The sequence below is a fragment of the Gekko japonicus genome, unplaced genomic scaffold, assembly GCF_001447785.1.
Source record: "Gekko japonicus isolate JY-2015 unplaced genomic scaffold, Gekko_japonicus_V1.1 scaffold2484, whole genome shotgun sequence".
NCBI lineage: Eukaryota > Metazoa > Chordata > Lepidosauria > Squamata > Gekkonidae > Gekko > Gekko japonicus.
In genome coordinates, this window is record NW_015161480.1 from 190,501 (window position 1) to 203,660 (window position 13,160).

General features: G+C 46.2%; 1 protein-coding gene across 1 annotated transcript in view; it reads right to left on the reverse strand.

Annotated features, from left to right (window-relative positions):
- Nucleotides 1-11,110, reverse strand: part of LOC107125702 (protein kinase C epsilon type) — a gene marked incomplete at its 5' end in the record, with an annotated part of 54,737 nt that extends 43,627 nt beyond the window's left edge. Inside the window, 2 exons of the mRNA XM_015429154.1 lie at nucleotides 8,478-8,643; nucleotides 11,089-11,110. Coding sequence (XP_015284640.1) covers nucleotides 8,478-8,643; nucleotides 11,089-11,110 — 188 coding nt within the window. The remainder of the gene's footprint in view (nucleotides 1-8,477; nucleotides 8,644-11,088) is intronic.
- Between the last annotated feature and the right edge of the window lie 2,050 nt (nucleotides 11,111-13,160).

Below are 13,160 nucleotides of genomic sequence, written 5' to 3' on the forward strand. Positions count from 1 at the left end.
CCAGCCAGTGCACCCTGATTCCAGGACTAGGTGGAAACAGCATTCACCGGCAGAGTCTAGAGCTTCCACTGCTTCTGAAGACCATCACACAAGGAGCCCCACCCGCATGGAGAAGTACCATGCCAAGCTTCATAGGACAGCTAAGATGACTCAACCTCGGAAGGTGATGGACAGCAGCCCATCTTCTGGTGAGTCATCCTCGGATGACGATTCCATACACTTGGATGGTAACTATTAGAGGGCTGGGGAGTTTATTCCAGGGTTGCCTTCACGGTTGTGCAAGTGCAGGGTAAGGGGTGAGCCCAGCCCCAGCTGTGTGTGGGGTTCCAAGCTGGCCTGTGGAGCCCAAGGGGCTCTTCATCCATCCCAGTATAATGATGTGGAGGATCCGCCAGGTATTCACATGCTGCATAAACTGCAGGAAAGGGTCCTGGATGGGTACAACTTGGACATTTCCCCCCTTTTAAAACTGGAGGGTGAGGATGGAAAAGCAGGTCCTAGGCAAGAAAAAAGGGGGCTTGAAAGGGCAGCGCAGAGCATACTTTGCAGAACGGGCTCAAAGGCTGCACGGCCTACATGAGCTTAGTTGCCGCTGCCTACCCAGAGCAGGGCTGGCACCTTGCCAATCACATGGGGAATGTTCTGAAAGCTTGGTCCATGGCTGATGATGCCCCTGCTAGTGATTACAATGAGGCCTTTCAGCAGAGGGCCTCTCACAATGTGCTGGCTAGGTTGGATCTCCTCAGTAACAGGATTTGGCTCATGACAGTGGGCCCCCACATAAAGCCTAAGGCTGACTCAGGAAAAGCAAAAACTGCAATCAGATGGGATAGTTCTGGGCGAGCATGCAGGTCCCACCATCCCCACTGTAAGTTTGAGCACCTCTGTGATACATGTTTTGGTCTCCATCCATGGCTTTCATGTACTAAAGGAGGTGGATCGCCGCAGCCCATTTGGGGATCCCGGCCCTCTGGAAGCTCCAGCAGTAATCAAAGGAGCATTGGGTGCTCCCGGAACTTCAGCCTCAACTTCTTCAAAACAACCCTAGTACTGACTTAATTTTTGATATGTGTTTTGCTAAGACCCATAAGATTTAGGGCACTTTCCCCCCTCCTCTGTAAGTATCCCAATAAGGCTGTTGTTTCCTACCTCCTTTTAGGGTTTAGCAAGGGCTTTTGCATCCCATTTATGGGCCCTCACATTGCAACAGACTGCATCAACCTTAAGTCTGCCTGGGAGCTTCCTGCTGCTGTCACTTGGAAAACAGTCAAGGAACGTGAGGGTGGCAGATCCATTCACAGTACCACTGCTTCACAATCTAAGGGCTTCACCACTGGGCATGGTACTCAAAAAGGCTCCAGGTGAATTTTGGTTAATTCATCACCTGTCTTATCCAAAAAGGGCTTCTGTTAATGATGTCATTGCTCCTGAGATGTGTTCCATTCGGTATGCTTCTCTAGACTATGCAGTCAGCATTATATATAGTCTTGTAGTCCCGGCACCCTTTTCGCAAAATGTGATATTCAATCTGCTTTTTGCTTACTTCATTCTGGTGATTTTTGCCTATTGAGTTTCAGATTTAATGGTAACTGGTATGTGGATAAGTTTGTGGTATGTTTATGGGTTGCTCAGTTGCTTGCTTGCATAGCATTTGAAGCTTTTAGAACTTTTCTTTTCTTTTTTAAACAATATTTTTATTAAGGTTTTCTGAACATAAATCCAACATACAACTATTTCTTCACTTCATCACAGATGAGCATACAGCCTCATTTCCAACCAAACTCTATATACAAAAACACATTCCTAACCCGTCACCTTCAACTTCCAAATATACAATTTTTTCCAATTGTCTTCGAAAAATGTATCGTCTTTCCCCTTTAATGAACATGATATTTTATCCATTTCCGCAATTTCAAATAGTTTTTGTATGACTTCTATCTTTTCTGGGATTTTCTCCTTTTTCCAATACTTGGCAAATAGAATTCTCGCCGCCGTTAAACAATGTAACAACAAATACTTCTCAACTCTCCCATATGCCTCTGGAATCATGTTAAGTAGGCACAATTCTGGTTTAAGAGCAATTTGGACTCCCATAATTTCTTGTAGCATATTACGTATCATCCCCCAGTATTCCTTTGCCTTGGCACAATTCCACCACATATGGATATGTGCCAACATTCTGGTTACATTTCCAACAGATGTTAGAAGTTGTTTGAGAGAATTTTGCTAATCTAACTGGGTACATCTACCATCTCAAAGCCACCTTATAAATATTTTCTTTAAAGGCAGTTGCTCTTGTACTTCTCATGTTAGTATCCCATATTCTCAGCCATTTATCTATCTCTAAATTGTATCCTAAATCCTTATTCCAGACAGTCATATTCGATCTTACCACCTCTTCCTGCAGTTTAACTTCCAACAGGCTTTTATATACATTTTAAATAATTCATCCTCCTGACACAATCCAAATTTTATCCATTTCAGTTAATTTTTTGTAAAAACCTTGTTTCTGGTCCTCCCTATATCTCGTTTGTACTTGCATTTTTTGTAACCATGACAATTCGACACAATCAAAAGATTTAAAATTGTTTCTACTATCTAACATGTCATCATAACAAAGCTTCTGCTTTTAGAACTTTTCTTGAGTGGGTGTCTAAGGTGCACACAGGGTGTCCTCCCATTACACGTTATCCTGATGATTTTCTATTTGTGGACCCTGTGGGTATGGCGGATTGTGCTGATCCCCTTGCTGCACTCCAGGCCCTTGGAGCCGAGTTGGGGTCCTCCTAGCACAGGATAAGACTGAAGACCCTGCTACTCAATTAACATCTATAGGGATTTCACTGGATTCAGTACTCAGCACCTCTAACCTCCCTGTAGAAAGTTAGTTACCCTAAAAAGCCTGCTGGCGGGGTCATAAGTAAGAAAAAAATGCACCTTAAAAGAAATTCAGGTTGTGCTGGGTCATCTAAGCTTTGCCTGCAAGACAGTTTCCCCTCGGCAGGCTTTCTGAGCTAGGCTGACTTAATCCACAGCCGGGGTAGCTGTGCCCTATCACTACATCAGGATTACACGTGGCATATATGAGGACCTTGGGGACTGGTTGGAATTCTTGAATCATTTCAATGGGATTGCCATTTTGCAGACATCTCTATCTCTGGGAGATTCCTTGCAAGTTCATTCAGACGCTGCAGGCAGCTTCAGTTTTGGCGTTTCCTTCAATAATCATTGATGTGCCCAACATTGGCCTTCATATTGGGCAAATTCTGGGATTATTAAAAAAATTCTTTCCAATCTTGGCTGCCATCTGCATGTGGCAGGATTAGTTTAGAGATAAGTATATTTTGTTCTGATGTGGCAACCAGGTTGTAGTCAGAATAATTAGTCAGTAGATATCATGCTCTGAGCGGGTCATGCATCTTATACGCAAATTTGTTTTGACCTGCCTAGTGGCTAACATATCTTTCTCAGCACGATACATTGCAGGCACCAGTTACAGCATTGCAGATGCCTTGTCTGGCCCTCAGTGCAAATCAACAGCCGGATGTCTTCCCAACGGTCCTGTGGATACTTGGTAACGATTAATTGTCCAGGGAGTCTTAGGTTCCCTTGCCCCCTCTATTTGTCATGCTTACCAACATGCTGTCTCTGCTTTCCTGTCCTTTGCAATGTCTGTGGTTTTTTTCCAACCCTTTGCCAGTCCCTGAGATTTTCATCCTGCAATATCTGGCGCACCTGAAGGATCGTGGGCTTGCCCCTAAAACCATGAATATTCATTGGTCAACTATTTCTTTTTACAGTAAAGCCCTGGGGTTTAAAAATCCCTGCTGCTCTTTTCTCTCATGATGTGCCATTGAGGGCTGGAGGAGGTTGGCCCTGCAAGAGCCTGATAAACGCAGACCCATTACTATGCCTGTGTTAGAGAAATTCATGTGGCAGCTCCCCCAGATATGTTGTTCAGTCTTCAAGGCCACCTTTTTCAGGCAGCCTGTTCTTTAGCATTTTTGGTGCATTTTGAAGTAGTGAGCTACTTGGCTGCTTCACACAGTGATACCAGTGGTCATGCCTTCACCCTCTGGGACATTTTATTGAGTGGTTCAGAGTTGCACATTCAGTTGTGTAGGTCCAAGACGGACCAGCGTTGCCATGGTACCCATAACTTGCTTCATTCCTCTCCCAGAGGTCACCCCTGCCCTGTTTGTTACACCTCTGAACACCTTACTATCCGGTCTAACATTTCTGGGACTTTTCTTGTGCATGCCAATGGCTCCTGTCTGTCATATTTTCAGTTCATTAGTGTCCTGCGTGCTTGCATCACATAACCAGGCCTCCTGCAATATCTGGCGCACCTGAAGGATCGTGGGCTTGCCCCTAAAACCATGAATATTCATTGGTCAACTATTTCTTTTTACAGTAAAGCCCTGGGGTTTAAAAATCCCTGCTGCTCTTTTCTCTCATGATGTGCCATTGAGGGCTGGAGGAGGTTGGCCCTGCAAGAGCCTGATAAACGCAGACCCATTACTGCCTATGTTAGAGAAATTCATGTGGCAGCTCCCCCAGATATGTTGTTCAGTCTTCAAGGCCACCTTTTTCAGGCAGCCTGTTCTTTAGCATTTTTGGTGCATTTTGAAGTAGTGAGCTACTTGGCTGCTTCACACAGTGATACCAGTGGTCATGCCTTCACCCTCTGGGACATTTTATTGAGTGGTTCAGAGTTGCACATTCAGTTGTGTAGGTCCAAGACGGACCAGCGTTGCCATGGTACCCATAACTTGCTTCATTCCTCTCCCAGAGGTCACCCCTGCCCTGTTTGTTACACCTCTGAACACCTTACTATCCGGTCTAACATTTCTGGGACTTTTCTTGTGCATGCCAATGGCTCCTGTCTGTCATATTTTCAGTTCATTAGTGTCCTGCGTGCTTGCATCACATAACCAGGCCTCCCCTCTGGGGACTTTGGGGTGCACTCATTTTGTATTAGTGTGGCTGCCGTGGCATCCCAATGTGGTTTCACATCGGATCAGATAATGGCCATAGGCTGGTGGCGCTCTTCTGTGTACAAGCTGTATATATGCCCAGGTTTACTGTTCTAACCAGCTTGTCTTTTAGCCCACCTAGACACAAGAAAGACAGTTCTGACATTGGACACAGTATCATGTTTTGCGCAGGCAACTATGCAGCTTCATCTGGATGGGATTTCAACTTCGGTCTTGGTGAGCATCTTTGCATCAACTAGTTAGGTCACAGAGGGATGAAGTGGCCGTCTCTCCTTTCCACATTTCAACTGAGTTTTTTTGTCATGGCCCACCACACGCCATCATCATTCAGCTGGAAGAGAATGAACTTCTGGCTCAGAAAGGTGTCATTTTTTATCATTCCATCATTGCCGACCTCCAGGTGCTGCATTGGAGACTCAACCCAGAGATGTGAAAGAAGAAATCAATGGCTCAGTGGCAGAGACAGAGAAGGTCCCAAGTTAAATCACTGGCAACACTAATTACAGAATCTTTGGATGCCCAGATTGGAAAGGATGCTGAAGACATTGACTATATCCAGATACCATGACAAGCATCGACATTGCATATCCTAATGAGCTATTATGCTAATAGTCTAGTAGCTCATACTGTATGCTAATGAGCTCCTGCAGCTATTTTTCTACGAAATGACCCCTGTTCATCTGTACGCAGAATGTTGCTCAGCTTTCTGTTTCTGAGCAGTATCTATTCTGTTGCTTGGAGCAGCAAGCACTGTAATGCATGCGATAAGCATGCTATAAACATGTAATGCATGCTATAAACATGGCACGATTGCAGAGAAATTCATGTGGCAGCTCCCCCAGATGTTGTTCAGTCTTCTGGCCACCTTTTTCAGGCAGCCTGTTCTTTAGCATTTTTGGAGCATTTTGAAGTAGTGAGCTACTTGGCTGCTTCACACAGTGATACCAGTGGTCATGCCTTCACCCTCTGGGACATTTTACTGAGTGGTTCAGAGTTGCACATTCAGTTGTGTAGGTCCAAGACGGACCAGCGTTTCCATGGTACCCATAACTTGCTTCATTCCTCTCCCAGAGGTCACCCCTGCCCTGTTTGTTACACCTCTGAACACCTTACTATCCAGTCTAACATTTCTGGGACTTATCTTGTGCATGCCAATGCCTCCTGCCTGCCATATTTTCAGTTCATTAGTGTCTTGCGTGCTTGCATCACATAACCAGGCCTCCCCTCTGGGGACTTTGGGGTGCACTCATTTTGTATTAGTGTGGCTGCCGTGGCATCCAAATGTGGTTTCACATCAGATCAGATAATGGCCATAGGCTGGTGGCGCTCTTCTGTGTACAAGCTGTATATATGCCCAGATTTACTGTTCTAACCAGCTTGTCTTTTAGCCCACCTAGACACAAGAAAGACAGTTCTGACATTGGACACAGTATCGTGTTTTGCGCAGGCAACTATGCAGCTTCATCTGGATGGGATTCCAACTTGGGTCTTGGTGAGCATCTTTGCATCAACTGGTTAGGTCACAGAGGGATGAAGTGGCTGTCTCTCCTTTTCACATTTCAACCAAGGTTTTTTGTCATGGCCCACCTCACACCATCATCATTCAGCTGGAAGAGAATGGTCTTCTGGCTCAGAAAGGTTCATTTTATATCATTCCATCATTGCCGGCCTCCAGGTGCTGCATCGGAGACTCAACCCAGAGATGTGAAAGAAGAAATCAATGGCTCAGTGGCAGAGACAGAGAAGGTCCCAAGTTAAATCACTGGCAACACTAATTACAGAATCTTTGGATGCCCAGATTGGATCCTTTTCAAGGATGCTGAAGACATTGACTATACCCAAATACCATGACAAGCATAGGTTTGTCCATAGTGGGCACAAATTGTTCCTGTGTGCTCACCTCATGGGACATAGCAAGTTGGAGTGCCTATTTCACACAAACTGGATTCTAAGACTCAGTTCAGAATTCCGGGTGAGGGGGGGAACAAACTCTGATTTATGCAGGTCTATGGTAGTTTGATTCAACACTTCCCAAACATCAAAGCCTTTAATTGTTCCAAGTGTGCAAGGGGAGCAGCAGGGGTAAGAACAACAGCTTCAAGGACAAACCTGTTTATTGTGAGGTCTGAATAATGCAGTGACTATGGGCTTTTCTGCACACTCAACTTACTTCTGATTTTCTTGGCAGTCGACCCACAAACATTGGGATCAGTTTAAGAACATAAGAAGAGCCCTGCTGGATCAGACCAGTGGTCCACCTAGTCCAGCATCCTGTCTCACACAGTGGCCAGCCAGTTCCTCTGGAGGGCCAACAGCTAGGCATAGAGGCCAAGGCCTTCCTCTGATGTTGCCTCCTGGCCCTGGGATTCTGAGGTTGACTGCCTCTGAATATGGAGATTCCCCTCAGTCACTATGGCTAGTAGTCACTGATTTGACTTATCCTCCATGAATCTACCTTATTCCCTTTTAAAGCTGTCTATTCATGTGGCCATCACTACATCCCCTGGCAGCAAATTCCACATTTTAATCACTCTCTCTCTAAAGTAATATTTCCTTTTGTCCGTCCTGAACCTACTGCCCATCAGTTTCATTGGATGCCCTTGAATTCTAGTATTTTGTGTGTGAGAGAAAAAAGATCTCTTTGTCGGCTCTCCACCCCATGCATAAATTTACAAACCTCTATCACACCCTCCATTAGTTGTCTCTTTGCTAAACTGAAAAGTCCCAGACTCTTTAGCCTTTTCTCATAGAGAAGGTGCTCCATCCCCCTAATCATCTTGATTGGACAGGGTTCTTCTGGGTCTTTTGGAGACCAGGAGCTGGCAAAATGGCAGTGGCAGCAAGCCCTGCCCCCAGCTCCCCATGCTATGGCCTGTCGCTGGCCTCCTGGGGCCCATGCTGGAGTGCTGCAGCCCCAGGGAGGCCTGAGGAGGCCCATTGCCACCTTTCCAGGGCCCGCGCCGGAGCGCTGTGACCCTGAATGGTCTGCAACAAGGGGCTTCCTGTCAGAGGCCGAGGCTTTGCCCTCTCAGTCAAGAGGAAGGGTACCACGTACAAAAACCTTCCCCAAAATGATTACCCAGGCTCAATCAGACTGGAGACAAGTAGGACAAACAAACTCAGGAAGTGGCAGGGAGTCTGAAAATGAGAGGAAATCCATGGCAGAGGGGAAAAACTGAAGAGATTGCACTTAGCTGCAACCAAAGTCAACTCTAGGTCACAGTGTGCCAAGCTTTTTAAAAAAGCTTTACTTGTCTTATAATACAAGACTGGCATCCACAGCTGGCGACAGTTGCAGAGACTATTCAGATGTTAATATTTGGAATGATAAACAGTCTTCTCCCCCCCCCCCCCCAAAAACGTTCTGTGGAAGCAACCAGAAACAAACAGCCAATCTGGTTGCTAAGAGACAGGGGATTTCAGCCAAAATCAAAGCAAGAGCCTCTGGAATCCTTTATTTCAAACCCCAAAAGAAAGTACCTGTAGATGACGCCATGTTGATGGAGAAACATGAGAGCTGATGTGACTTCTGCTGCATAGAAGCGGGAACGAGGCTCATCAAATTTGCGCGAACGTTGAATCTGAAACATTAGGTCTCCCCCATTGACATACTCCATGACGAAAAAGAGGCGGTCCTGAAATTCATGAAAATGATGCCATTTAGCCGATTTCTTTCAGATGGACAAAGGCTCACTGTATGTGTACGGCACATTAGGAAACAAGGATTTGTATCCACAGACAGAAGAAACAAAAACCGACAATTTCAGAACAAGACAAAGCCGACCAAGGAAAGCATGGGTTTTTTATCAGATGATGAATGGCAAATTGTGAAAACATAGGATCATTCAAAGAAGTTGGCACATTACCAGCATTTGTGTAGAATTTCCACATTTTAAATTTTCAAGGAAACGTTTACCAGGTGTATAATCCACTGGGAATTTTTGCATAAGTGTCTTGAAATCACACAAAGGTTCTCTCCGTCAAACCAAGCCACTGATGTGATAAAGGTGCCATTAAAAGTTCACTGTAGACCTGTCCTCATCTGCAGATTTTCCAGGGTAGGGACAGTGGTTACTCTTGTGGCGAGCATTTCATGTTAAGCAGATACTGTAAGGTACGAGGGAGGGGGGCTTGAACCAGGGACATGACAGCCAAACTCAGATACTTTACTCTTTGCCACCATGGCCATGCTTTCCTGGCCTCTGCTGCTCTGAGGTGCCACCAAAGCTGTGAGCCAGAGGATGTCCGACCACTTTTAGTTCAGAGGTTAGCCCGTGACACAAGAATGAAACAAGGGTTTCACCTGATCTTATATAACCTCCCACCCTTGCCCGTCTTCGCAATGTGTGCAGTTCATTGCATGAGACCCACCCAATTTGTCATTGTACGTATTTGCTTACTTTTTGCATGCCTGCTTTCCACTCAACTGTCAGCCCTGACAGGGGCTAAACAGTTACCATGGACAGAATTTGTTTCCCTGCCAAGACACCCGTATTTCAGTGGGTTTACACAGCAGTGATATGTAAGCAGTCCTGTTTGGCACATGGCATTAATAGCTCAGCCTGATGGATGAATTACAGCATTAATAGGATTTTAAATGACTGCCACATGCTCTGAAGTCCCTCTGTATCAGCCCCACACTTGGCTAATTGTGACCCTCCCTTGCACTGCAGCTAGTATTTTACTTCCAGGATCAGGTGACCTTCTCCAGCTTCCTGTTCTAGATCCTCTGCCCAGCTTAAACCCTGACCTGTGTGTGAGTAAACATCAGTAAACATCAGGTTTCTTCTGTTTCAGCTACTGTACTCAGCTGATCATTTGACCTCCGTGTTGCTCAAAAACAAGTGTTAGCAAAGGAGCAGTACAGGGGAGGTCAATGGCAGGAAAGAGAAAGGCCTGAGGATTGTGCCACAAATTTCTCAGAATGCTCAAAAAGAAGCAGACACGGTCGTTCACAGGCCCTCGACAAGCACACCTGTGTAATAATACATTTGCTGCTTTCACACCTCACATTTGAAGCATTTGCTTAAAACCTCCTAGGGCTGATCCACGTTTATCAAGTCCTCATGCCTTCCATGCGGCTGTTGCAGGTTTTGGCACAGATGCATGTCTAGAGTCTCTGCTCAGAACACAGTTCCCAGGCACATGGGGGCCTGATTTGGATTGTTGCCATGGTTTGCATGCAGAAGCCACTTTTCCAACCTGAAATGGTGCTGGGGAATTCCTGTTTGCCCCACTGGGGAAGACTGACATGTACTGATGGGCTACACATGAGGGTCCCCAACAGGATCAACAGTGAATCTCTGGGGCTGTTACAGGTGGGGTTATGCATTTATTTACTTAACTAGGAATAAGGCTCGTTGTGGAAATAAATACAACAAGCTCTAGAAAGGGCTCTGGGAGAGTGCCCCAGCCTTGGGCACGCTGTCAATTTGCTGTGGCGACCTCAGCAGGGTATAATAACACAGAGCCCACCATTTTCTCCAGAGGAACTGATCTCTGCTACCTGAAGAGAAGAGGTTGTAATTTTGAGTGATCTCCACCGCTAACCTGGAGATTGGCAACAATGGTTCCCCAGTAGGAAATGGCTGGTTTGGAGAGTGGAGTTTATGGCATTGTACCTGTCTGAGGTCCCACCTCTCCTCAAACCCCACCTTCTCAAGGCTCCACCCCTCAAGTTTCCAGGAATTTCCCAACCTGGAGTAGGCAACCCTATCTCCTTCCTAACCAATCATCAACCTGCTATTATCTGCCCCTCTGACTTCTGGTTTTCATCTCTTCCCCTCTCCCTGTAGCCTCTACCTAGTAAAGGCAAATCCTTCTCCAAAGTGGTGACCAAAGCAGGTCACATCATTCTCCTCTCCCCCTTTAGATTTGCACAAAAACCCTGTGAGGTAGGTTACGCTGAAAGTCAGTGAGTGGTCTGAAATCACCCAATCAACTTCCACAGGAAGAACCTGGGGCTGGAAGACCCTGTGAAGTGCTAACTGCTACATCGCACTGGCTGTCTCTGTGTCATTATACCTCAGCAGGGTATAATGACACAGAGCCCACCATTTTCTCCAGGGGAACTGATCTCTGCTGTCTGGAGAGCAGTTGTAATTCTGAGTGATGTATGGCATTGTACCTGCCTGAGGTCCCACCCCTCTGCAGGCTCCACCCCTCAAATCTCCAGGAATTTCCAACCTGGAGTTGGCAACCCTATCTCCTTCCCAGCCAATCATCAACCTACCTTTATTCCCCCCTCACTGTTCAGCTTTCCATCTCCCCCCCCACTGCTATGTCACATCGGCTGTCATAGGGGAGCCATCTCAGCAAGGTATAAGGACATAGAGTCCACCGTTTTCTCCATCTGGAGAGCAGTTGTAATTCTGAGTGACCTCCAGCCCTCACCTTGAGATTGGCAACAATGGTTCCCCTGGAGGAAAAGTAGTCTTTCTCTGCAATGGGGACCAAAGCAGCTCTCCCCCTTTTGACTTACACGACAACCCTGTGAGGTAGGTTAGGCTGAAAGTCTGTGATTGGTCGAAAATCACCCAGTCAGCTTCCACAGCAAGAACCTGGGTCTCGCACTCTGACTGCTGCACCTAGGGCAGCCAACCTCCTGGTGGAGCCTGAAGATCACCAGGTATCACAACTGAACTCCAGACAACAGATCTCTCTCTCCCCCGGAAGAAAATTAACTGCTTTGGATGGTAGCCTCTATAGCATTCTGTTCAGATGAGGTCTCTCCCCTCCCCAGACTCTGGTTTCCTTAGATACAGAATCTCCCTAACTGGAGCTGGCAACCCTAGTCAGGACTAGCCCCAATAAGTTTTCTCCCAAAGGCCAAAATAGGCATGGAAAGGGCCTTTTACTGACAGAACCAAGCTTGATTGCCTACCAACAGCCACTGAGGGAAAAGTTAGTTCCACAGAGGAGCCAAGCAGGTGAAGTGTCTCCCTCAGGAGAGAGAGTGTATTCTGACAGGGAACAGTGGCTGGAGTGAGCAGGGAAGTGGAGCAGACCCAGCACCCGGCCAATGGCACTCGAGTACTCTTGAGTGGCAGCTGATGGGCCAATGGCTGATGGAGTGCACTGCGGGAGGGACTCAGGCAACACAGCCAGTGTATAGGGACAGCTTCTGAGTGACACATTGTGGAGTTAACTGATTTAGGAGCGTGTGGAATGTTCAGAAAGTGCCACCCCACTACTCAATTATATATAAGGAATGATTTGCTTTATTTATATCCCGTCTTTTTATCCAATGGGGACCCAAAGCAGCTTACATCATTCTCCTCTCCTCTGTTTTATCCTCACAACAGCCCTGTGAGGTAGGTTAGGCTGAGTGTAATGTGACTGGCCCAAGCTCACCCAGCAAGCTTCCACGGCATAAGTGGGGATTCAAACCTGGATTTCCCAGATCCTAATCGAATACTTTAACCACTACATCATGTGGCTCGCGTGACTATGATGCTGGCATTCGAATTTCCTACCTCTTGAAATCAAATCAAGGAACCAAGCTTACAAGAGAACACATACAATTTTTAAAAAATGGCTTTTCTGCTTTCTATATTTCACTGAAGTAAGCACTGGAGGCATAAGCGTGTGTTCTTAGAGGTCCTTGGTGATGCACCCATGGTACCACTGAAGACAAAGGACTCAAAGTAGGCCTGATAACTAGGTGCAGGATAGAGGTCAAAGGATACAGTCCAGGACTGTAGACAAGAAAGGGCTTTCTACTCTCTCCTAGAGGAGGGATCTGCTCTCTGCATACACATGCATTTCCCTCCTTATTCAGAATTAGAGCCACTAAGCAACCCAGACACTTTGTGCTGTCAGATCCTAGTGCCAGAAGAAAGAATTCTCTTGGTCCTTCACATCAATGCCTGAACCTTCATGCTGCCTGCCATCAGAGAATGGCTCTGACAGGGCACATCTCTTGGCACAACTTTGGTGTCCAGGCAAGGATGAGCAAGGAGCAGCATAATCATCACTCTGGGCTTAGACCCAGGTGGGATTGCCATGCACTGGCAAATCCATTAGGTTCCCTCTTAAGGTGCCTGCACTAATTGGGGTGCTAAAGATTTTGCCAATTGTATTTCAGCTATTAAAATTTATTTTTGAAGCATGCCTGTAAATGGGTAGATAGGGTATTTGAAATTATTTCAAAGAAGAAAAAGA